The sequence below is a fragment of the Salvia splendens genome, chromosome 18 (genome assembly GCF_004379255.2).
Source record: "Salvia splendens isolate huo1 chromosome 18, SspV2, whole genome shotgun sequence".
Classification (NCBI taxonomy): domain Eukaryota; kingdom Viridiplantae; phylum Streptophyta; class Magnoliopsida; order Lamiales; family Lamiaceae; genus Salvia; species Salvia splendens.
The window spans coordinates 6,427,160-6,454,271 of record NC_056049.1 but is presented as its reverse complement, the minus strand read 5'-3'; the positions used below and the strand labels follow the sequence as shown (position 1 = coordinate 6,454,271).

The 27,112-nt window shown below is 38.1% G+C and overlaps 1 protein-coding gene and 1 pseudogene across 1 annotated transcript; one reads left to right on the top strand and one right to left on the bottom strand.

The window, feature by feature from the left end:
• The first annotated feature begins 689 nt into the window (after positions 1–689).
• On the top strand, positions 690–19,911 carry LOC121776643 (annotated as a pseudogene).
• A 4,060-nt stretch (positions 19,912–23,971) lies between these two features.
• Positions 23,972–25,800, bottom strand: LOC121777655 (pentatricopeptide repeat-containing protein At1g77360, mitochondrial-like). Its single transcript, XM_042174974.1, has one exon. It carries the CDS (start codon positions 25,665–25,667, stop codon positions 24,114–24,116), a length of 1,554 nt encoding a protein of 517 aa, XP_042030908.1. The 5' UTR covers positions 25,668–25,800; the 3' UTR covers positions 23,972–24,113.
• Positions 25,801–27,112: the final 1,312 nt, after the last annotated feature.

Here is a 27,112-nt window from a genome sequence, read left to right as displayed (position 1 = left end):
CCTTTTTAGAGTCAATAAATGCGGGTGGTCGTAACTAATGGCACTTTAAGTATGAATCCAAGAGGATCGGCTTCAGACATCGATGAAAGTGTTGAGCCAGAATAGTCTCTTCAGCAAGAATATGAGGCATCAGAAGAATTACATGAACCAGCTGATACTTATTTGCTAGCACAAGACATAACAAGAAGGAATATAAGACCTCTAGCAAAGTTTTCAGATTCAGATTTTGTGTATTATGGTCTGTGTGTGGCAGAGGAATTGGAGCTTGATGAGCCTGCAAATTATAAGGAGGCTATTGGCAGCAAAGAGAAATGGATAAAAGCTATGAATGAGGAAATTGAATATTTGCTAAAAAAATAAGACGTGTATTCTGGTTCTGAGGTCACAAATTGAGCAGAGACCTATCAGTTGTAAATGGATCTATAAAAGAAAGGTGGAGGCTTCGCAAGCTGATAGTGTCAGGTTTAAAGCGAGGCTAGTGGCTAGAGGGTTTACACAAGAGGAAGGGATAGACTTTAATGAGGCTTTTTCCCCGGTTGTAAAGCACTCATCCATCAGAATACTGTTGGCAATAGTGGCTCATAGAGATTGGGAGGTACACCTACTCAATGTCAAAACGGCTTTTCTACATGGGGAGTTAAAGGAGGTGATATACATGGATCAACCCCAAGGCTATGTTAAGCCAGGAGATGAAGACAAAGTGTGCCTCTTTAAGAAGTCTGTACGGCCTAAAACAGAGCAGTAGGCAATGGTATCTCAAGTTCAATGAACATATGCATAAGATGGGTTTCAAAAGCTCATGCTACGACAATTGTGTCTACATAAGGTACAAGAATGACTCTCATGTGGCCTACTTATTGTTGTATGTGGACGATATGCTTGTTTCAAAAGCCGAGGTTAATCGAGTCAAGGTGGAGCTCGAGCAGGCTTTTGAGATGAAAGAAGGGAATGCGAAGAGGATACTTGGAATGGATATAATTAGAGACAGAGGTAGAAAAAGCTTGTGGCTTGTACAACAAGGTTACATCAAGAAGTTGCTGCATAAATTCCAAATGATAAACTGAAAACAGGTATCTACTCCCCTAAGTCAGCAGTTCAAATTATCAAATGAGCAGAGATCGAAGAATGATCAGGAAAGGATGAAGGTATCAAAGATACCATATGCTAGCATTATTGGCAGTGTCATGTACACTATGGTATGCACGAGACCGAATTTGGCTCATGCGATTAGCGTAACCAGCAGATATATGCTTGATCATGGAGAAGAGCATTGGCAGACATTAAAATGGATATTGAGGTATCTGGTGAAGACACAAAGCTGTGGTTTGTTGTTTGCAAATCATGAAGTTGAAGAAGACGACGTTTTTGTTGGTTATAGTGATTCGGACTACGCTGCAAATTTGGTACTTGGAAGTCGTAGTCAGCATTATCTTCAAGTTATATGGGACAGCGGTGAGATGGAAATCAAACTTGCAGTCAGTGGTTGCTCTTTCAACCACGGAGGCCGAGTACATAGCGTTGGCTGAAGCTGTCAAGGAAGGAATATGGCTAAAACGCATTCTGAAAGACTTCGGATTGGATTAGAGTAAAGTGACTATCTTTTATGATAGCAATAGTGCTATCAGTTTGGCTAAGCACCAGGTGTTTCATGAAAGAAGTAATCATATCGACATCAAACTGCATTTTGTAAGGGATGAGATCGGTAATGGAAGAGTTAAGGTGGAGAAGGTCCACACTTCAGAGAATGCAGCAGACATGCTTACAAAGGTTTTACCAAGTTCCAGGTTCGAGCATTGCCTGGGATTGGTGAGGTTGATTGCTCGGTAAGAAGAGTTGTGGAGATGGAGATGGGACGTTGATCAATGCAGCCAAGGTGGAGATTTGTTGGGTCGTGGCTGAATTAATCAAGGCCCATCCTTGAGGGCCCAAGTCAGATGCCCAAGACCAGCAAATCAAGTTTGCAGCTCACATGTTCTCTGTTCAGTTCAAGGAGAAGCTGAAATTGGGGGAAGTTATAACATCCCCGATTCTTCTGTGTATCTAGTGTATATACATGCAGAAGAAAAGGAGAAGAGAACACATAAAGAGAGACACACATTGTTCATTCCAGGATAGCTATTCTGTAATTCAATCGAGCGAGGTAGTCTTCGATTCGAAGTAGATTAGATTAGCGAGAGAGTTTGAGGTGTGTGTTGTATTTTGTTCTTGGTTGCATTGTGAATAAAATCATACCATTCTCCGTCCGTGGACGTAGGTTCCTCAGAACCGAACCACGTAAATTGTGCGTCGTTATCTATTTATCAATCGTAATTTGAGTTCTTCATATCCGATTAGGGATTGATTACAGATCTTATGAAATGCACAAAATTAAGGCATTTGCAGGGGGGAACTGATGTTGGGGAAAAAGTTTATACCTTAATCTCAAGTCTCGACTGTGTTTAGTTTGAACGTTGGTGGAAGAGCTCTCTCTCTTGATCTGTTTTATTTTGTTTTCTCAACTGTGTTTAGTCTCGACTGTGTTTAGTTTGAATGGGGTTATGAAGGAATTGTACAAATTTGTCGATAAGAGTTCTGTACTGATTGCAGGCATGAACCTGAATCGAGAAGTTGGGGAGGTATACCGTTAGTGTGCGTGAAGTAGACGACTGATGAACGAGTTGTTGTTCTTGCCCCTTTTCTCCCCTCTAACTTTCAGAATTTAGAGTCGGCGTCGGGAAGGAGATGAAGGTCGTTGGATGATACTAGGGCTGGGTCGATACGATATATCGTATCAAAAATTTTGTATCGTTATCGTATCAAAAATATCGATATGACAGAATTTTATATCATTACCGTATCGAAAGTTTCGGTATACCGAAATTTCAGTATGGATAACATTTACATCGTTACCGTATCGAAATTTCGGTATATCGTACCGAACTTCAGTATACCGTTCTGAACGGTATATCGAAATTAAATGGATATCTATTTATATATTTAAACTTTTAACCTTAAAAAAATTAATTATATTATTATTATAATCAGTATAAACTGTATGTATCGATAATTCAATACATATTAATTTTCGATATATTTCGGTATATCGATAATATCGATATATATCGTATATTCGATATAAAACGGTATATCGTGGTATAAGAAAATTCATATCGTTATCGTATCGAAAACTTACGATACGGCATTGTATTGTACCGAAAATTTTGGTATACTAAAAATTTGATATTTTTCGGTACGATACGATCGATATACCGTTTTTTTGGTATATTTACGCAGCCCTAGATGATACTTCTTCTTTTCTTCTCTGCTGGTTTGCTCACTGTGGAAGTTTTTGAGATTTGGAGGAGTGTGTTGTGAGTTAGAGCGGTGGAGAATTAGGGTAGAGGAATAATATAACCGTGACTTGCAGCATGAGTATCAGTGGTAATTGATTTCCAATCAATTAGAATTAAGTATGATTGATGGTTATTTTTGGAGCAGATTGAAGAGTGGAGGAAACAGGTAGCAGAGTGAGGAGAGGGTGTAAAAAGAGTAATTTATTTCACAATATTGACTGATTTCAAAATTGTAGAATTATATGCAGATTGGGAGAGGAAAAATCACGGTAGAGGAAGAAGAGATCTGCACTAGGATCCTTGGAATTATTTTGTGTAGGATTTAATTTATTTGGGCTCATGTCCCTTTGTATTTTATTTAAATCGTGTAGCCCACAATTTATATTTCAGAAGGTCGGTCTTGTTTTATTTATTTAATTTATCGGATCCAATTCGAAATTGAGTCCAATAAATAATCCTCCAGGAAAGGATTTGTTTAAAATCAATTGTGATTCCACCATCACCATTTCAAGCTCATAAATCAAGTTATCAATATTTGAGAGACAATTAATTTCACCCCGCATCAAATATTCAAACAACCATGTCACGTAATCAACGAAGTTGACTCATTCAGCGCATAGTAAAAAAAATTTCAACTCAATTTAGGTCACGGACTTCAAGCATTAAAAGAATTAAATGCAAAAATTTTAAGGTTCGCAAAATTAGGGTTCAAAAAGTGAGACGTTACAATTATAATAATAATTATATTATTATTATTATATTTATACTTGTGATTATAATTATTACTTATTACATAAGTATAATATAATTATTTAAATTACGTATCATATAGTAAATAATATTATTATTAATAATAAAATATCACTATATTATAAATTACTATAACCAATAAAGCCTTAATGGGATTTGGGAATTATAAATTTTATTCAATTTATGATATTAATAATCAATTATAATTATAATCATAATTTTATTTATTTATTATTATAATAATATAAAAAAATAAATTAAGAAAATCTTAATTCAATTATTTAAATTATCTTTATAATAATAAATAAAATAATATATATTAGAATTATTTTTTGATTAATAATTTATTAAGAGAATCTTAATATAATATTAAAATTATTATTATTAAATTATATATGAAATTTAAAATCTTTAGGTTTGGATAGTAAAATTGTTAAGAATATATTCGAATGATTAATATTTCTAATAATCATTTTCTTTGCCTACTTTACTTTCCTAGCAATCAAACATTGGCCAAGTTGATTGAGCCGTTGTTATTAGGGAAAACTTTTTCTGAAGAATTTGTGTTAATGCGAGAGGCGTGTCAAATTTTCTAGCTTGGACATCCACTATATGTAAGGGATACAATTTGCATATTTAGGATAAAGACATTAACGGTAAGAAATTGACTTTTGCATAAGCATGTGATTGTCACCTTTAATTGGACTTTAGTTATACGACGTTAGGGGTGTGTTAGGATCCTTACAGCTTCTTAGTGTAAAACACAGCACAAATCACAGCCCTTGGATTCTTAGATTAGATGGTTGTGATAAAGTACATTATCATACTAAAAATCTACATTATTAACCGATGTACATTATTAGACTGTAAATTCACATTATTAGACTAAAAATCTACATTTTTAGACAAAAATGCTACATTATTATTCTAGTTACATTATTAGGTTAAAAATCTACATTATTAGATGACACGTGGCATTAATCTAACTGTTAAATCACAAGATCCAATGGACGACAAGTGTTTTGTGTTTTCTAAATATTTAGTGTGAGGATATTAATACATATTGTTAGTTTAAGTGAAATTATTTGAGGATAAATATACTCCTAGGTTCTTTTCAAATAACATAAGTTTTGTTTGTGTTATAAAATATAAGAAATTAAAAATAAATAGAAGAATCCACAGTTCGATCGTCACTCTTTTAGCCACTCTTTTAGCTTAGAGCATCCACAGTGGGACGGATGTCCCGACGGACTTCCCAAAAACACCTTCTGCCACACATAAGGACATCCCACTACACTTCCACGTCATAAGGACATCCCACTGCACAATGGCGGACATTCCGGCGGACATCCACAATAATAAAAATTCACAAATTCACCAAATCAAACAATTTACAGAATTAAACAATTTACGAATATTAATGTTACACTTAACCATGCATATATTTCTATAATTTATTGAATAATTTTTCAAATAGTTTTAGTCTTAAAATCTGAATAGTTAGTAAAAGAACACAAATAATTAACTAATAATATTCTGAATGCTTTAAAAATTCGTAATATGGAGTAGTATTTTATTAAATAGATCTTAATGTTGTATAAAAGGAATAAATTATTTATTAAAAAACTTAAAACCATTTACAATCTAGATACATATCAATTAGCATCATATCACATTGTCTCCTTAGCTACGTACCTAGCTTAGATTTTTCATGCATTCGATCACCATATCCCACTTCTTCAATTGTGTCTATAAATACAACAATTCCCTTCCCTAACAAAATCACACTTATCAAAAATACACAACAAACACACACAGTAAGAATGTTGCTAAGCAATATCAAGTTTCCTTTGATAAAGTTCCCCAAAACTAGTAACTGTAATCACTTCCCCTTTTCCAATATCAATGGGGTTGAAAATAACAAGCTTTTGTCAAGTGGAAAAATGAAAGTTCTATATGATGGATACACCTATTTCAACTCTCCATCTCACCCTCTTGAGGCAGAGCTTCATCATCAAGATTATAATGTGATGAATCCGCGAATTTCTGATGTTTGTAAATGCTGGTAGAAGATAAAGACTACGACACAAAGAATTTACGTGGTTCGATTTACTGAAGTAAATCTACGTCCACGGGAAGAAGGGAGGGCAAGATTGTATTGCTTGATCTGGGATTACAGCTTACAACACAGACTTGCTATATGATCTTTTATCTCTAGAGTTAGTAAATCCTGGTCTATCAGATCTAAGTTCTATTTATATATTGAACTGAGATCGTGGCTTGCATCACCACCCTAAGTCGTGGAGGTCATGGAGGTCATGAGATCCTGCATGGCCACTGACTAGGCAGTGGCTTACATCATCAGTAATTATGTCGTGGATGTCGTGGAGGTCATGAGAGCCTGCATGGGTCCACCACTAGATAGATCGTGTAGTGGAGGTCGTGGCTCCCAGTTCGGTATTGCCGAGCAGCTTTTGCCGAGCTTGATTGGTCGGCTTTTACCGAGCTATAGGCTGGGGCCGAACTCTTTGGTAACGCCGAACTGATACTCTTTCTTGGGCTTTAGGCTGATGGGCTTGTTTAGTACATACTCCATCATGTTTAGTACATACTCCATCACTACCCCCCCGAAAAGCGAAGTGAATTACTTCGGCATTCTGGATAAAGGTACGGGGTAAGTTGATGTTTGTCCTCGGTCTTATGAAGTGAACTCTTCTTTGACCGGACTCGTCTTTGGTCTGATGAAATAAACATCTTTGACCGGACTCGTCTTTGGTCTGATGAAATAAACATCTTTGACCGGACTCGTCTTTGGTCTGATGAAATAAACATCTTTGACCGGACTCGTCTTTGGTCTGATGAAATAAACATCTTTGACCGGACTCGTCTTTGGTCTGATGAAATAAACATCTTTGACCGGACTCGTCTTGTGTCCTAATTTGGCGAGTTTTATCGCTCGGATCGGACTTTCCGTTGTCCTAATTTGGGGATCGGACTTTCCCTTGTCCTAATTCGGCGAGTTTTATCGCGTGGATCGGACTTTCCCTTGTCCTAATTCAGGCAAGTTTTATCGCGAGAATCGGACTTTCGTTGCAGTTCGTTTCAGACGAAGTGCTTGATTCTTAAGCCGAATTGCGGTCTTGTATCCTCTTTAGAAGCTTGGACTTCACAATCGTTGGCTTATTGCAGCTCGTTTCAGACGAACTGCTTGTTTAAGCTGAATTGTGGTCTTGTATCCTCTTTAGAAGCTTTGACTCGCAATCGTTAGCTTATTGCAGCTCGTTTCAGACGAACTGCTTGTTTAAGCTGAATTGTGGTCTTGTATCCTCTTTAGAAGCTTTGACTCACAATCGTTAGCTTATATATGTTCTAAAAAGGGGATCAGCCTTCGAAGAACAAGATACATCAGCAACATTTGTAAGAGACGACACGCACATAGACAGACAAAACGCACATAGACAAAACGCACATAGACAAAAAGACCAAGCAAACCAAAGAAAGCACATTGACCGAACAGGACTCAAGACTGACCGACTGACCGGACTGTCTCTTACAAATGGAACTTCTTGAGGTTGGAAATGTGCCATGTTCGGGGTACCTGTTCTCCTGACATGTGAGCCAATTTGTAAGACCCTTTGCCGAGGACTTCTGACACCCGATACGGACCTTCCCATGTGGGTTCGAGCTTGCCCAGCTTTTCTGCTCGGCTTACTTCGTTGTTTCTCAAGACGAGATCTCCCACTTGAAATTGCAGCTTCTTCACCCTTTGGTTGTAATACCGGGCTACTTGCTCCTTGTACTTGGCTGCTTTTATGCATGCCAATTCTCTTCTTTCTTCGGCAAGATCTAGCTCGGCTCTCAGTCCGTCGTCATTCATTTCTGCTGAGAAATTTAGAGTTCGGGGACTGGGTATGCCGATCTCCACCGGAATCACGGCTTCAGTGCCGTACACAAGACTGTACGGAGTTTCACCGTTGGAGGTTGTGGGTGTAGTTCGGTAGGACCATAGGACTTGAGGGAGATTTTCTACCCATTGTCCTTTGGCTTGTTCTAACCGAGCTTTTAACCCTTTCACCAGGATACGATTTGTTACCTCCGTTTGTCCGTTTGCTTGTGGATGAGAGACCGAAGTGAACCGCTGTTGAATATTCAGCTCTTGGCACCAATTTTTGAACGTCTTGTCGGTGAACTGAGTCCCGTTATCCGTGATGAGGATGTGGGGTATGCCAAATCGGCACACTATGTTTTTCCAGACGAAATCCAATGCCTTCGAGCTCGTTATCGTAGCTAATGGTTCAGCTTCCACCCACTTCGTAAAGTAGTCCACGGCAACGATTAGGAATTTCATTTGCCGAGGAGCTTGTGGTAGTGGTCCCACTATGTCTATGCCCCATTGCATGAAAGGCCAAGGGCTTTGCATAGTGTATAGATCGGTCTGCGGCATCCTTGGGATATTTGCATGAATTTGGCACTTCGTACACTTCTTGACGAGCTGCACTGCCTCTTGTACCATGGTTGGCCAATAATATCCCCATCTCAGAACTTTTTTAGCTAAAGCTCTGGCTCCGATGTGGCTACCGCACGATCCTTCATGAACTTCTCTGAGGATGTAGTCCGTCTCTTCTGGTCCTACGCACCGCAATAACGGCTGGAGGTAAGACTTTCTAAAGAGGACTCCTTCATGAAGTTCGTACCGAAGTGCTCGGCACGTGATCTTCCGAGCTTCTCTCTTATCCTCGGGCAATTGTCCTTGATCCAGATACTGCAAGACCGGCGTCATCCAGTTCGGCGAGCTGGATACTGAATGTACCTCGGCTTCATCAATGCTTCAATGCATTAATTCTTCCGCCCTTGAGCTCGGATCTGAGGCCAACTTACTTAAGGTATCTGCTCGGCTATTTTCCGCTCTGGGAATGCGGATTATCCGAAAATAGGAGAAACTTCGGCTGATGCTTTGCGCTTTGTCCAAATACTTCTTCATTCTCTCGTCACGAGCTTCACTTGTACCCAACATGTGATTTACTATGACTTGTGAATCACAATGGACTTTGAGAGATTTGACGAGCAGACTTTGCGCTAACTGGAGTCCGGCCAGGAGGGCTTCGTACTCGGCTTCATTATTAGTAGTGGGGAATAGGAACCGAAGTGAGTAGGTTACCTCGTGTCCGTCGGGAGCGACAAGTAAAATACCAGCTCCACTTCCCATCTTGTTTGAAGCTCCATCTACGAATGCGCTCCAGCAGTCCGGCGGCTCTACTTCGGATTCCAAGGGCTGTGCTAGTTCGGCATTTTCAGAATTCTTCTGTTCGGCAATAACAGGAATTGCTTGATCGAACTTGGCCTCTGCAAGAAAATCTGCCAAGGCTTGTCCCTTGATGGCTTTCCGAGGTAGGTACTCGATTGAGTGTTCTCCCAGCTCTATGGCCCATTTGGCGATTCTGCCTGATGCTTCTGGCTTGGTCAAAACTTGCCGAAGAGGCAGATCGGTTAAGACGCATACCTTGTGAGCATAGAAGTATGGCCGCAGTCTCCTTGCTGCATTTACTAACGCCAGAGCAATTTTTTCCAGAGGTTGATACCTTGTTTCTGGACCTCTTAATGCTCGGCTTGTAAAGTAGATGGGAAACTGCTTTAGGCCTTCTTCTCGTACAAGCACCGCGCTAATGGTTTGATCGGATGCCGCTAAGTATAAGAAAATCACTTCGGCATCTGTTGGAGCAGAGAGAATTGGAAGCTCGGCTAAATAACTTTTGAGCTCGTCAAAAGCCTTTTTCTGCTCGGCTCCCCACTCAAACTTTGGTGCCTTTTTTAACACTTTGAAGAACGGCAGTTGCTTTTCGGCTGCTTGGGAAAGGAATCTATTCAATGCGGCTAGACATCCAGTTAGTCTTTGCACATCGTGTATGGACTTCGGCATCGCCATGTTCTGAATAACCTGAACTTTTGAGGGATTTGCCTTGAGTCCGTCCTTTGAAACCCAACAACCCAGAAATTTTCCCGAATCTACCAAAAAGGTACATTTTTGGGGGTTGAGTTTGAGGTTGGCTTTTCGGAGCACGTCGAGAGTGGATTTGAGGTTGTCTTCGTACTCCGAAGTGCTTTTGCTTTTGACAACTATGTCGTCGACATACACTTCAACCTGTTTTCCGATTAGGTGCCGAAAAAGCTTATCTACCATCCTTTGATAAGTGGCTCCGGCATTCTTTAAACCGAATGGCATCTTTTTATAAGCGAAAATGCCGAAATCGGTAATGAAAGCTGTTTTCGGAGCGTCACTCTCATCCATCAACACTTGGTGATATCCTTTGTATAAATCAAGAAAACAGAAAATTTCGAAGCCGATCAAAGCTTCTATTTTTTTATCTATATTCGGAAGGGGATAGCAATCTTTAGGACAGTGCTTGTTTAGATCGGTAAAATCTATGCACATCCGCCATCCTCCTCCTTTTTTCTTGATCATCACAGGATTGGCCACCCAAGAAGGATATTTCACCTCGAATAGTACATCCGCTTTTAGTAATTGGCGGACTTCGTCATGGATGACTTGGCTTCTTTCTGCCGCAAAGAGTCTTTGCTTCTGTTTTACTGGCCGGATTGAAGGATCAATATTTAACCGATGAGTGATTACCTCGGGGGGCACTCCGGTCATGTCCAACGAAGACCATGCAAAGACATCTTTGTACTCCTTGAGGAGCTGAATGGTCTTTTCCCGGAGTAGAGGCGTTCCTGTGAAGCCGATCTTGACCGTTCTGGATGGATCATCTTCGTATAACTGAACGGTCATTGAGTTCGGCTCTGAAGTGACTTCGGTCATCTCGCTTGCCTCTGACTCCGGTTGCTGTGATTGCTATGCTTGATGGTGCCGAACTGATTGCTCGGCACTTTTAAGCGCAATCTGCAGACATTCTTTTGCTCTCTTTTGATCACCTCGGATGACCGCTATCCCACCTTTAGTGGGGATCTTGATGGTGAGGTGATAAGTAGAGCAAACGGCCCGAACTGTGTTGAGCCAGTCTCTCCCCAGGATGATGTTGTACGGGGACCGAGCTTTCACCACAAAGAACTCGATCATCGTATTGGAGCTTGTAGGCGCTTTTCCCACCGTGATCGGAAGGCTGATAATACCTTCAGGGCGGGTGTCCTCCTGGGCGAAACTTTTCAGAGGAAGTGGAGCCGGACTGAGCCGAGCTGGATCCACTTCCATTTTATCGAAACATTCTTTAAAAAGAACGCTGACTGACGCTCCTGTATCCACAAATACTCTGTGGATCAGTTTGTTTGCCACTCCGGCTTGAATGACAATAGCGTCTTGGTGAGGAGAGATGGCTGGGACGGGATCGGCATCTGAAAATGTAATCACTTCGTCTTTCTTCAGCCTTTTATGTGTCGGCTCCTCTTGATTGGAACCTCTGCGTTCTGCTTTTAGGGACGACTTAGTCTTCCCGGCAGGGAGAGCATCAATAGTCTGGATTACTCCATCATATTGCGGCTCGTCGTCGTCTTCGGGATCTTCATGCCTTTTCGGATCCTGAGGATTGCAGTTCGCACCTCTCTGCTTTTTGTTCTTTTTCGGCTGCTTGCTTTGGTATTTTTTTAACGTTCCTGTTTTCACAAGAACATCAATACCTGCAGCCAAATTTCGGCACTCCTCGGTATCGTGACCGTGGGCTTGATGGAAGGAGCAATATTGATCCTGAGGTCGCCGCGCGGCTGATTTCGTCATCCGCTTTGGTTTTTCGAACATATCGGAATGTAGTTCGAAAATTTCCGTTCTTGACTTGTTTAATGGTACGAACTGAGCGGGCGGCTTCTCAGGATTGAGACGTGGCCCCAATCTGCCTTGTACCGGTGCCCTTTGAATTCTTTCAAAAGGAGTTCGGCGAGGAAGCACCTGGCCGCTTTGATCGGGCTTCTTTTTCTCTTCTCGGGATGAGCTGTCTAAAGACCGTTTTCGACGGTCTGCCTCATCCGCACGGGAAAACTGGTCCGCAATGTCCCACATTTCTTGAGCTGTTTGCGGACCGCACTCCACGAGCTTTCTGTAGAGAGCTCCGGGCAGGATTCCATTTTGGAATGCCGAAATGACAAGTAGATCATTGAGATTATCTACTTGTAGGCATTCCTTATGGAATCTCGTCAGGAAGTCGCTGATCTTTTCGTCGTGACCTTGACGTATAGAAAGCAGCTGAGCCGAAGTAATCCGGGCTTCTGCTTTCTGAAAGAACCTCCTGTGGAAAGCATCCATTAGATCTCGGTAGGATCTAATGCTGCCTTGAGGAAGGCTGTCGAACCACCTTCTGGCGTTCCCGATGAGCAGCTCGGGGAACAGCTTGCACATATGGACCTCATTGAGACCCTGGTTCGCCATATTATATTGATAGCATCCCAAGAAGTCATGAGGATCCACTAGCCCGTCATAAGTCATTGACGGTGTCCGGTAGTTCCGCGGCAAAGGAGTTCGGGTGATATCGTCCGAGAACGGAGTCTTTAATGCTCCGTACATGGCGAACCCGACATCTCTTCGGTACGGAGGAGATGGAGTTCTCCTGTGGTTCCGGTACCGAGGAGGAACAGGAACATGTCGGGGTTGAGGATTCTTTCTCCTGGAAGACACGTCACTACTGCGGTAGTGACTTTCATGTCTGGATGAGGAGGGAGAATCCGCCGTTGTCTTCTCCGGCTGTTGGCTCTTCTGCAGGAAGGTTAAGAACTCCTCCTGCTTCTCGGCCAAGAACAGCTTGACAGCTTCATTTAAATCGGGCTGCTGGGAAGACTCGGTGCGATCTCTCCTGGAGTGGCTTGTTCCTTCTTCGTGAGAACTGGAGACAGATTTCTCACGAGGCTGCTTTCCAGGCCTATGGGCTGCTGGATTAGCTTCCTCGTGGTTATCACGGACGGAGGCACGGGTGTTATGTGATCTGGTATGCATTTTTTTTTAGTGGTGGAAAAAGGATCAAAAATTCGCTTTATCACAGATTTGGTTCTCTGGTTTCCCACAGACGGCGCCAGTGATGAATCCGCGAATTTCTGATGTTTGTAAATGCTGGTAGAAGATAAAGACTACGACACAAAGAATTTACGTGGTTCGATTTACTGAAGTAAATCTACGTCCACGGGAAGAAGGGAGGGCAAGATTGTATTGCTTGATCTGGGATTACAGCTTACAACACAGACTTGCTATATGATCTTTTATCTCTAGAGTTAGTAAATCCTGGTCTATCAGATCTAAGTTCTATTTATATATTGAACTGAGATCGTGGCTTGCATCACCACCCTAAGTCGTGGAGGTCATGGAGGTCATGAGATCCTGCATGGCCACTGACTAGGCAGTGGCTTACATCATCAGTAATTATGTCGTGGATGTCGTGGAGGTCATGAGAGCCTGCATGGGTCCACCACTAGATAGATCGTGTAGTGGAGGTCGTGGCTCCCAGTTCGGTATTGCCGAGCAGCTTTTGCCGAGCTTGATTGGTCGGCTTTTACCGAGCTATAGGCTGGGGCCGAACTCTTTGGTAACGCCGAACTGATACTCTTTCTTGGGCTTTAGGCTGATGGGCTTGTTTAGTACATACTCCATCATGTTTAGTACATACTCCATCACAATGCAACATAATCAGAGACTGGGATTGGGACTTTTTTCCACGGGAAGAACATTCTTCTCACGGGTGCCACTGGCCTTCTTGGAAAAGGTTTATGTATTTTTTAGTGATATTTTGCATCATATACTTATATATGTTGGTATATTAACGATTTTCGAAATGTATGAACGCACAAAAAATAATAAAGTATTAAATTTTTTTTATCCAAACATATGCAATTAGGATGTCGTTAGAATCTTTATAGTATTACATTTTGTTTGATACATATTTTGTGAAAAAATAATTTAAATAAAGAGTATGTAGAATTCAAAGTTTTGAGACATTTTTGGAGAAAAAAATCAATGTTAATTTTAAAAACCACACCAGTAAGTGAATCGATGAAGATATTAGTACATGGTTCAACTAGTCGAACCGAAATATCGTAGCACTATATAGTATATAACCTAATATATGGAATATGTTATACAAAAATATTAAATTTTATTATTTTATATTTATGTTATATCTTATATATATACATGTTTTATTTAATTAGTTCTGGTGGAGAAGATATTAACATCAATGTCTGTGGGCAAAATATACCTACTTATCAAGGCAAAGGACAAAGGCGGCTGCATTGACAAGGCGACTGCATTAACTAGATTGATGGAACATCTTTTTAGGTCCACAAATTTTGTTAAAGTATCATTTTAGGTCTGTGAACTTTGAAAATATCATTTTAGGTCCATTAACTACAAGTCAATATCATTTGAGGTATTTTGAACTTTTTCCGGATGAAAATGCCCTTAAGGCCTTCCAAAGGCAATTTGGACAATTCTTTCGCCACCCATCTTGCGTCAAACACCTAGAGTCCAACAATTTTTTTACTACTATTCAATTCAATTACCATCCAAATTGAATTTAAATATAATTAAAATTTGCCGTAAAAAATAGTACTATGTGTTAATTTTTCAATTATTAGATGACAAATTATATAGGGATAGTGAATTGGGACTTTATACTTTATTTTATTTTTTCAATCTAAACTGCATTTTAAGAACTTACTATTGGTGATTTGTGAATTATATTTAGTTTATTTGTCTTGAAATTAGATAAGTATTAATTTGGATGGTCATTCGGAGTATTATTTATATGAATTTCAGAATGGAGATCAATTACCATCCAAATTAAATTAAATTATAAAAATTTACCGTTAAAAATTATTGGACTATAGGCTTCTGGCGCAAGATGAGAGGCGAAAGAATTGTCCAAATTGCCCTTTGAAGAGACCTTAAGGGCATTTTTGTCCTAAAAAGTTCAAAATACCTCAAATGATATTAACTTGTAATTGACGGACCTAAAATGATATTTTTAAAGTTCACGGACTTAAAATGATACTTTGACAAAGTTCGTGGACCTAAAAAAATGTTCCATCAACTAGATTAACAAATGAAGTGAGTTCTTAGTTCTTACCAATTTCAAAATGCATGTAATAGTAATAATCAAGCTTTAACATATTACTTATGAATTTGTTTAGATAACAAACTCGGACTTATTCAAAAGTCTGAAGGAAGAGTTGGGAGATAACTACGAAGCCATGGTAAGGGAGAAGCTGATACCTATTGCCGGAAATATATCTGTGAACCGAATCTCGGAATGGATTCTGAATCTATTTCTCGAGTTAGGAAAGATGTCGATGTCATAATCCAGTCCGCAGCTTCCACAATCTTGAACGATAGGTTTGTTAATTTGGTTACTCTCCGGTTTCTTGTCCGAGGGATCATCACCACAGATACGAACAATATTCCATATAATCCTTTCTTCCGTTCACAACTAATAATCTTTATTTTTTTTCATTTTTAGTCCGTCTATAAAATTTAGTCTCTTTAAAGTTTTGGTAATATAGGCATAACCCAGCACCTTTTTTTCTGTATAAAGTAAATCTTGAACGATATGTTTGTTAATTTGGTTTATTTATGAGTTTCATTTAGGGTTAGGGTATAGATTTATTTCGGTCTATGGAACAATAAGTATAACATTGTTTTATATTGTACTCCCTCTCTGTCCCATTAGAAATGAAACATTTTCCTTTTTCAGTTGTCCCATTAAAAATGAAACGTTTCTAAAAATGGAAACAACACTCTCTCTACTTTTTCTTCTCTCTTTCTTTACTCTCTGTTCATTAACTAACAAAATGACACTACATAAAATCACGTGTCGAAAACCAAATATTTCATATTTAATGGGACGGAGGGAGTATTAATTAGTACTTCTTTTTTTTTTCACCTCAAATTAAATACACCACTTTCATTATGACCGTGATTAAAAATAATATTGAATATTTATTTCTGTATTTAATCGAACAAACAAAATATTAATTTTACTTATTTAAAAATATTGTAAATAACCAAAAATACAAAACGCTTTGGAAAGTGCAATTATTACGGGATTCATTTTCATCTTTTTGTTTAATTTTCCAAAGTTGATATATTTCTCCTTAATTATCTATATATGGATTCTACAAGTAGAAATCAATAACATGTATATATGTATGATGCGTTTGAGTAGAAACTACGCCAATTGCTTTAAAAGATGAAGAAAAAGTTCACATCTTTTAGGGAACGAAGTAAACATGTCTACTTATTTCAGAGTAATATTTTGATAATAGGTATGAATTGTTGGTGGATGCGAACATGAGTGCCCCCAAACGATTGATGAGGTTTGCCAAGACATGCAATAACCTCACTCTCTTTGCTCATATTTCTGCCGGTACGCAATTCTCTCTCTTGATAGACTAGTCTTCGAGGTTAAAATCTCTTATTTTGTCTGTAACAAAAGATTGTTGGAATCGTGCTTGGTCAAACGATTTTGAATAATAATAAATGTTACAAGACATTTAATTTTGTATAATTAAATGCAATAACGTCGATCTAAGTTCCGAGTAGATGACCGTAGCATATTCATTTTCTCAAATCCAATTCCCGGTGAGTGAGAAATAATATATTAAAGTTAGTCACAATAAAGCTAGAAATAAGCTATTATGAGGAAAAAACTAAGGGATTAATTAACTAAGTGTTAATTATCCCACATCGGGGATGATAAACTTATTTGATGAAGTATTTAATAAGATGAATTATTAGGTGTAATAATTATCGTGGAATAAGATGGGTGAAAGAGCCTACACGCGCGCCGCCGCCCGCCCGCCCGCGAGCCGCGCACCGTGACCTGTGCCTCGTGCCCCTTGCCCCTTGCCCCTTGTGCCTTGACAATTGGTCTTTGGGCTGTTCTTTGGAGCTGGTCGTTGAGCGTAGTTCAAGCCCCGCTTGTTCCTTTTAGATCACCTCAAACTCCACGCTATCCCCGACGGACCCCGACTCATGGTAGTCCTGGTCCACGTCAGGTCTCCGCTGGACTCTGACGCAAAATCGGAGACAAAAGGTCCCCGATGGACCCCGACGGTCCATGGTGTATCCCGTCGTGTAGTGTGTCCAGATGCATCGTGTCTCTTCAGCTCCCAACAGCTAGTGCACCAGTCAGTAACCCCCGACGGTTACGGTCAATGGCTTTGATGACAGACATTATGTCTGTTGACTCCAGCAACCCCTGCGGGTGGACTTAGCCTATAAATAGGCATGCATCCATTGCATTCAAAATATAACAAACTCAAACATTCTCGCATACACGCTCTCTCCCTCTCTTTACATAGTCTTCCGTCGAAGCTCTGCCCTCGCCATCATCTAGTTCGCCGGAGCTTGTTCTGTTTGCGGTGCTGCAACGAACAAGACGAAGCCGTTTTATCTTTGGGGACGACACGCCAATCCGATAGCACTATCAGGGCGTATCTCGTCTTGCGGAAAGAGGACTCCTCGACTCAGTGGCGAATCCAGGATTTTTCATTTGGGGGTACAATAAATAATTATAACGATTCGAAGTTTCAAAACCTGACCAATCGTTTTTATTTTATTTAATTTTTCATGCTAAATATTTATACTTGTAATTTTAATATAAAAATATGATATAGATGTGCACTAGAAAAAAAATCGGAAAGATAAAAACTAACGAACGAAACAACATGCATTAGAAGAGAATAAAAATCTATTAAAATATTTAAAAACTAAAATTATAAAAAAAGTGTCCAATTTTTTGAGAAAAAGAGAAAAATGAATGATGTGAGTTGTGTCGGTTTTGAATCCAATTGAATATTTTAAAATAGAAAAAATAAATATATACTATGCATTAGATAGATTTCCCATTTCAAAAGCATTTTAGAATATTTAAAAAGACAAGTAAAGAATAAAAAATGCAATATTTGAAGATACAAATATGTAGGAAAATGAACAAGGCGCTGGTGATGAGAATCGAACCCTAGCCTCCACCGTGAGAGGCGGAGATAAATACCACTACACCACCTGCGCGAAGTTGTTTTGGGGGTACAGTTGTACCCCTTTGTTCCCACGTGGATCCGCCACTGCCTCGACTCGGCTTACATCTTTACGGTTTATTGTTTCGAATTCTTCTTTGTAATTTCAATTCAGTTTATTTCCGTTTAATTTCTCCATTCTTTATTGGGTTGTATTACGACCGGTTAGTGTATCTTTGTATCACAGTCAATTTTCAACCAATAAAGATTAATTTAAAACTGAACTGACAGCGTATTTCAACGGAAAAAGAGAAGGATTGATAATGGAAAAGCCATTTATAATGGGAGGGAATGGAAGAAAGGAGGAACATTGTGATGAATCACTCCTACTTGACATAGTTGAGGAGAATAACTTGATTCTCAAATCATCTATTTCTTCCTCTACCCAACATGATCTCACCAATAATCTCAAAAGACTTGTACAAGACAGGTATATATTTTATTATTTTTATATTTACATATAAATATGGGGATTTGATATATGCAAAACTAGATTTAAATACAGAAATGCAGAACAAAATCATAAGAATGATTGAACTGATAGATAAAATACAAAATCCTCAATTTCTTGAATTAAAAATTTGTTATTAATAATAAAACATTAATCACAAAACAACGAAACCCGCTATTTATTCATCATGGCATAGTGATGACTTTGATCCCTCAGCCAGTTTCGCAAGTCCACCGCGAATTTCAGGTCATTCCGGCACGGTTAAAGTTTTCAATATAGTCCACTGAAACTGCATCATATATCCAATAAATCTCGATAAACTTCATGTATTTCTGATCATTGCTATTTTGGATATGATACTGTAACAGAGCAACATTATTTGGATGGCATAATTCATATCACATGACTAAAGCTATGGGAGAAATGGCTCTTGATGAAATTAGAGGAGATGTGCTTTTGCTTATTATTAGGCCTACTGTTATTGAGAGCACCTATAAAGACCCTTTCCCTGGATGGATACAAGGAAATAGGTATTTATCTAGCTACCTATTTTAATTTCCAATATTTATTTTTCATTATTTTTAATGATTTGAATTTAATTAGGATGTTCGATTCTGTCATTATGGCTTATGGGAAAGGACAACTTCCAGGGTTTTTTGGAGACTCTCAAGTAATCATGGATATTGTAAGTTCAAGTGAATATTAAATGGAATTAAGAACTGGTTTTGTTGGTCAATAATTTCATTAAGACTTACTTTTTTTTATAATCCTAATCAGATACCAGTAGATATAGTAGCAAATACAACAATTGCAGCTAGTGCCAAGGAGGGAAACATGCATAGGCCACATCCACAGCCTAGGGTTTACCATGTTGCATCTAGAGACAAATCCTCTATTATTTTTTATTTTTTTGAATACCTTTTCCACTACTTCAACTCATCTCCTCTTAACCCATCTCAAGAAATTTCAAGAATTAAATATTTTGACAATTTCCAAGATTTCTCTGAATACACAAGAAATGCAATCAATGGACATGGTGAGAAAATGACTCTAAAATCCCAAAATCAAGCTAAAGCTGCATATGTTAACAAACTTTGCAAACTCTATGAGTTCATAGGGTTTTCCAATGCAAGGTACAAATATTTCATAGCATGCCCAATATTTCTTGATTAATTTGTATCTGAATTTCTTGATTAAAAAATATCATTGTTCAGGTTTGACACAGGGAACACACAGAAATTAATTGAAGCAATGTCAAAGGAGGAAAGAGTTAGCTTTGAAGTGGATGCAAGAAATATAGAGTGGAAGAAGTATTTTAAGGAAATTCATATTCCTGGTCTGATAAAACATAAAATCAATGGTACTGTAACAAAGCAATAATTTGTATGCAACTTATTTATACTATACTTATTGTATGAATGTCTTTGGTGTTTCTCAAATTATGGTAATAAGCATGACTACGTTTGTGGAACTAATGTTTTGAAATGGACCTTAAATTTGGAAACCCAACAAATTAAACACTTGCAATTGGTGTTTCTATATATAGCCCATATTGTATGTTTACAAATATTTCAAATTTCCATAGGTCCATTAATATCTATAGAGTCTTGTCGATTTCTACGTCGATAAATTTCACTCGAAAACCCAAGTGTGACATGCTCGGACGTATAGAGTTTGTCGGATCCAATTGGTATTAGAAATACATAGTTTATACACTGAGCCATAGACTTTAATTTGGTAATTCCACCACCAAATGAGGTACTTTTTAAAAATTATTCGTACTGTATATGTTGCTTAATCTAAGTCATAATTGATAGGATGAATGACTGCAATATTAGTTTAATATTGTCCGCTTTGGATCAAGCCCGCATGAATTTATTTTTGGGTCACTCCCAAAAGTCCTCAAACTAATTGGGGTTGAACAGAAATTATATACACTTTTCAACTTCCCTCACTCATCCGATGTGGGATTGGTTTATAACCCAATAATATTCAGATAATTTAGATCCATGCTTTCTTTGTTGATACTCTTTCGTAAGAGATGTTACATGTAAAAGACCGTTTTCTTTCCACTACATAAAACGCCATTTATAGCATGAACTTCGACAAAAGTTCAATTTATAGATTCACTTTAATTTAGTTTATACTCTTTTTATGAACATTTGGTTCGCCAACAATTGATTGATTCATAACTAAATGAATTAATGAGTTTTATAATAAATTAATATAAAAACTATTTTTAATTTCAATATTACTAAACATAATTCACAAAGACAATAGCTAATTGAATCTATTTTGATTTTTAGACATTACCAAAAATAATTAATACTAGCATAATCACGGTTACTTCTCAATTAATGGAATTGGATTGTGAATCTGTGATTAATGATATATATGAATCTATTATGATGGAATGAAATTAAGATTAATACAATTAACAATGAGATTAGGTGACGACGACGCCGAGTGTTTATATTGATACTCACTACTCTGCTCTTATTCTAAGAGCATCCCGTCGGTGCTCGTCAGTAAGGACGGCGTCCGTGCCGTCGGCGCGGCATGCAGGTGCCCGCCGCTGTGCTCTTGCCGACGGCACGGCACGGCCCTGCTCGTTGCATAGCGTACATCTGTGCCAATGGCAAGAGCACGAGCAATCGATGTGGCATGCTCTAGTTGGCCGTTGGTTTATCAGTTTTTATTATTATTTTTTTTGAAAATTTTGAAAAAATCTGAAAAAATCAGATTTAATAAAAAAAATATTTTCCCACTTCCTAATAAAATATAACCGTTTTTTCCACACTTTTAATTTATTTTTACCCTAAAATTCATACTTTCATCTATAAATACTCTCATTTCAAACACAAAAAAAATGACACTACCAAAAAAACTCTCTTAATCTCAATTTTTAGGATTTTAGTTATGTAATTTTTAATTTTTAGGATTTTATTTATGTACTTTTTAATTTTTTAGTAATTTATAATGATATCGAATATTTTTAATGCATTTTAATATTGTGGAAATATTTTTAGTAATTGAAGTATTTAGATTGAATAGTGGAATGGTGGAACCCCTGAACATGCTCTTGCGGAAGAGCATGAATGTGGGTGTTGTGCTCTTGCGGAAGAGCATGAATTAAAAATTTAATAACTGTGGGTCCGGGCTCACAAGAGCATGGATGAGGATGGTCTAAAGAACAAAAATAAGAAAGTCAAACTAACAGAAAACTAGCTAGATTTGGTCATTTGGATGGAAGTTACATTACACTATTTTATCAATCGAACCGAATAGCATCCTAAAAAATTCTTAATTAGTACCAATGTTTTAAAAACCGGACCGGCAAGCGAACCGGCGTCATTACTGGTTCACTGGTTCAACCGGTTCACTGGTCGAACCATTGGTTGAACCGGAATACTGTTTTTATATATATATATATATATATATATATTTATTAGTAAATAATAAAATTTAATCAAATATTTTATCAATTAATATTATAGTATTATACATTTAATAATATTATTATAGAAAACAAGTCTTGTACTAGTATATTAGAATATTTAATGACGTTAAGTTTAAATACAATAATAAATTATAATACACAATATTAAAAACTAGTATTAAACTCTATGTATAATTATAAACTCCTATATTATAAAATATTAGTGATTGTAAAAGTATAATTAAAATATAAGAAATATATTAAAATTAACAATTTCTTAAAAGAATATATAAAATTAAAATGAATTATCTTAAAAGAATATAAAATTAAAAAGAATATATTTTTAGTGAATGATAGAATTTTATTAATTTTTTATCAACAAATATAATTAAATATATAAATTATACTAGTAGTAAGTTATTGTAAATAAAAATTTTAATATTTATGTATAAAAATAAATAAGTTCATACTATTATTTTCAAAAATTAATGCGGCAAAATAATATTATACACAAAGATATATGAATAAACATAAATTAAAAACATATATTTAGTAAATACTCCTAGTATATAATCAAATAGTAGTAAACTTTTAATATAATTAATCACATATTCTTAATATACATATATACGTATTAAACACGAATTATTAGTTTATATAGATAAAATATTTCGTGTTTAACATATGAAAATAATTTATGTTCATATTACTACCAAGAAGTCCTTGTGGTGTAGTGGTAGAATTGTTGGTAAGTTCACCGAGAGGTCTTGAGTTCGACCCTTATCAAGGCCAAAATTTTAGAATAAAATTTTGAAAAGCATTTGAACCGGTTTCCGGTTCCCGGCCAGACCGGTCCGACCGGCCGATTTCGGCGGTTCATAGCGGTTGAACATGTCACTGGTTTTATAGTGCTAACCGGACCGGACCACCTACTGGTTCGCGGTTGAACCGGTCGAACCGGCCGGTCCGGTCCGGTTTTTAAAACATTGATTAGTACTGTACTTCCATTTAATAGACTTTTTAATTAATTCTAATTAGTTAGCCCATTTATTTAATTAAGAACCTAAGAATCAATTATATAAATTTGATTAAGATGGATTTATTTGTTTAATTTACTAAATTGTGTTATTTAAGTAAATTATCTTATTACTTTATAGACCAATTGATTTTACTTGATTTTCTCTTTTCTCTCTATTTGCATCAAGGTCCAATAATAATGAATATAGGTAGCCGTTCATAACATGTTTTCTAATTATTTTACTAATCATTATATTTATGTACATTTTTTATATTACAAAAGTTATTTATATTTTTTATAATGATATTGTTTACCACTTTATAAAATAAAATAGAGTGTGCAAAGAGAAGTGGCCTGAAAGGAAATTGACCTAAAGAGAAGTTATTTATATTTTTTATAATGATATTGTTTACCACTATTTGTTTAGTGGGTTTAAAGTAGTCCTTAATAATTTATTTTATTGAAACACCTTCCTGACACGGAGGATTAGACGAACCCTCAACCAGTTCATATAAAGCAAGAAAGCTGTTACAAATTTGTGTCCAAAAGCGGCAACAAACAAGCGAGAGCGCGAATTGTAATTTATTTCGGAGTATAGGTTTTATATAAATTACGTTTGGCATAAGACAAAAAAACGTTTTGCTGTTTAAATTTCAAGATTTTTTGTAGTATACTGTTTTTGCCATTATCTAATTCAAATACTACTATGACCACAACACTTGAGTAATAAAAATGGTTAGCAACTTCCACAGTTAGACCAAAGCATGCATACAACTGCATAACTTTGAAGTAAATACTCTCACTAATTCCCATAACATCCTGCAGTTTCATTCCACGAGAAAGCTTAAACTCACCAATTTTTTGGCATCAATTTTAATAATATCAAAAATTTTAAAAATTACAGAACCACATACACAAGCACAGACTAGCCTTTCTCCTCCCTTCTTAGACAGAATAACTAATTAGCCAGAGGAAAAGCAAAATTTGAAACAATCACATCATTTCCAACTAATCCAAGACACACAAGTAAAATTCAGAATATCTGTGAGCATGATAGTTTTCAGATCAGAAAATATCAAATGAAAATGTCAATTAATACCAAAAACTGTGATACCTTTGCATAACTTAGTGACTCTTCCACTTACATAATAGTTCCTCATAAGCAAACGTTTTCCCTATTTTAGAAAGGCTTTGCTTTAACTTCGTAAGCGTGGCCGAGTTCAACTTGATCCCCCTTTCAATCATATCCTCGGCACACTTCACTGCTTCTGGAAGCCGGTTCATGTCGCGAAGCCCCACAACCAACAAGTTACCGGTTTCATCCAAATCAAAAGTGTAACTCTCAATCATACATCGCCACACCTTGAGTCCCATATGGGGATCCCCGGAAGCTATGTACGTCTTGACTGCTGCACAGCAATCTTGATGCATAGGCACAAACTCGTTTTTAACCATCTCCTTGAACACAGGAATAGCCTCTCTGAGCCGTTTGTGCTCGATCAAGCTATGGAACAGTACACCGTAGGTCTCAGAATCAGGAAACGCTTGGTAATAAACCATCTCGTCTAATAACTTCTCAGCTGCGTCAAACTCCCTTGTACTGCAATACAATGAAATCAATGATTTGTACATTGCTGCGTTTGGAAGACAAACGTTCTTCCCCACAATCGCATCCCAAACTACCTTCGCTGATCTGACATCACTCTTCCTAACAGATTCATCAATGGCAAACTTGAAAAACTTCATCCCGGGATAACATCCCCTTTCAGTCATCGCATTAAAATCCTTCATCGCTTCACGCATTCCATCAGGACCCTCAATCAGAGTACACAGGAACGAATCATAAGCACGCGCATTCCTCTTATCCCATCCAATATCACTCACCATTTCAGAGAAAGTAAACCGCGCTCTGCCCACTTCCCTTTCCCTCTCCCAACCCTCAAGTAGTATCGCATACGTCTCACCATCAACTCTGACCCTCTCCTTAACAATCCGAAAATAATTCTCTGCCAGTCGAGTCTTTCCATGACTGCAGATTGCATATAGCAAGCAGTTCAATGCTGCAACATCGCTTGGGATGCCGTATTGATCCATGACCTCAAAGCTCGTAATAGCATCCTGCACGCGATCGGAAACCACATAATTATCAAATACTGACTTAAAAGTAGCCAAGGAGAGCAAAAATTCTTTCCTCATGGACTTAATTGCATCCCACATTGCTTCAAACAAGCAATTCCTCCCCAACAAATCAACAATCAAATCCCACGCTTGAGCACTATGCCTTTCATTCAACTGCAAACTCGCCCACCGGAAAAATTTCAACGCAGACCCTGGGCAATCGTAACTCAATTTAAGCACCTTCACCACATCTTCCGGACAAACCCTAACACCAGATTCTTCTAGTACACTCTCCACAGCCGTAGCAGGGGTTTTAGCAACAATATCACACAAAATTTTCAACTTTGGGGCTACAGAAGGTGCTTCATGATACGGAGCGGAATTAGTTCGCTTACCAAATACACGGTGGCCGGAATCGAGATGCGGGGTGAATTGATTGTAGGAGTCCCCAAAATTAAAATCGGGATATCGGTGGTGATGGGCCATTTTGTGTCGGTCGAGTTTAGACGATGATGAAGAGGAGGAGTCTTCGTCTTGCGATCTTTTCCTTGAGTTCCTCATGGATTTCAATTTTTTTTGGTGCAGCAAATTGCTGCAACGAGTGTAATCAATCGGATAATTTAGCGATTATCTGAAACCCTAGATACCAACGAAGAAGTAAGAACATTCGTCATCAGCTAATGGAATGGCAAATTTCTCTTTTGGGTTATTATGGGAATTAAGATTCTCATTTTAAGGAAGTTTAATTTTAAAATTCCGGCAAAATGAGACGCATAACTATGTCGGGCATCCAGAATCGGGTGCCCTATAGTTCGCCTTATAGGGCGCCCTATGTTCCACTACATCAGCATTTCATCCTCCTATTCAGTGGGATGCCCTATAGACTGCCCTAAGTATTTTATTTATTTGAATATTTAAAATACTATAAAAATTGGAAAAAAACTTCATTTCATTAAAATTCAAATATTACCCTACGAAAAAAAAAAAACTACAAATTCTCAACTGCGGTTACGGTCTCAAACTTCTTCGATCATGTTGTTCATGATCTGAGCATGGTCTTATTGGTTGCGCATTGAGGCATGTCTAGATAGAACCTCATTGAAGCCCATCGGTAATCCTCGAATGTGGGCCGGGGCCGCCCTGCTGGAGCTAGATTTACCTTCATCATCGCCTCAATCGGTGACTCTTCCACCTTCGTGTTCGACTATCATGTTATGCAAGATGATGCACGCATACATGACATCGGCGATGACGTCCTTGTACTAAAACCGCGTCGGACCCTTCACTATTGCCCACCGCGCTTGGAGCACACCAAATGCTCGATCCACATCCTTCCGCGCAGCCTCCTGCTTTTGCGCGAATAAAACTCTCTTCTCACCCATTAGGCAGCTAATCCTCTTCAAAAAAATAGGCCACCTCGGGTATATGCCATCGGCCAAGTAGTACCCCATATGATATTGGTGTCCATTGGCAGTGAAGTCGATGGCCGGGCCGTTGCCATTGCATTGCTCGTTGAAGGTGTTGGATGAGTTGAGGACGTTGATGTTGTTGTTCGACCCCGCTACATCGAAGTAAGCATGCTAGATCCAGAGCCGATGGTCAGCGATGGCTCCGATGATCATCGTCGGGTGGCTGCCCTTGTATCCATATGTAAATTGGCCTCTCCACACCATCGGACAATTCTTCCACTCCCAGTGCATACAATCGATGCTCCCTAGCATTCTAGGAAAGCCGTGCGCCGTCTCGTGCATCTTCATCAGGGCTTGGAAATCCTCAGCAGTCGGCTTTCGCAAATAGGTGTTGCTATAAGCTTCCACAACTCCTGGAAGGCCTCGAACGAGAGGTTTCGTGAATGGATCAAGTTATATTGAAGATAACCGAACCGATTGGATCAGTTAGCAAATGTCGTTGCCACTTGATCGATGCAAACTCGTTCTCACTTGTTTCCTACCAATGTAAAGCGGCAAGTTCGGGGTCGATCCCACTGGGAAGTTGGTGTATAAAAT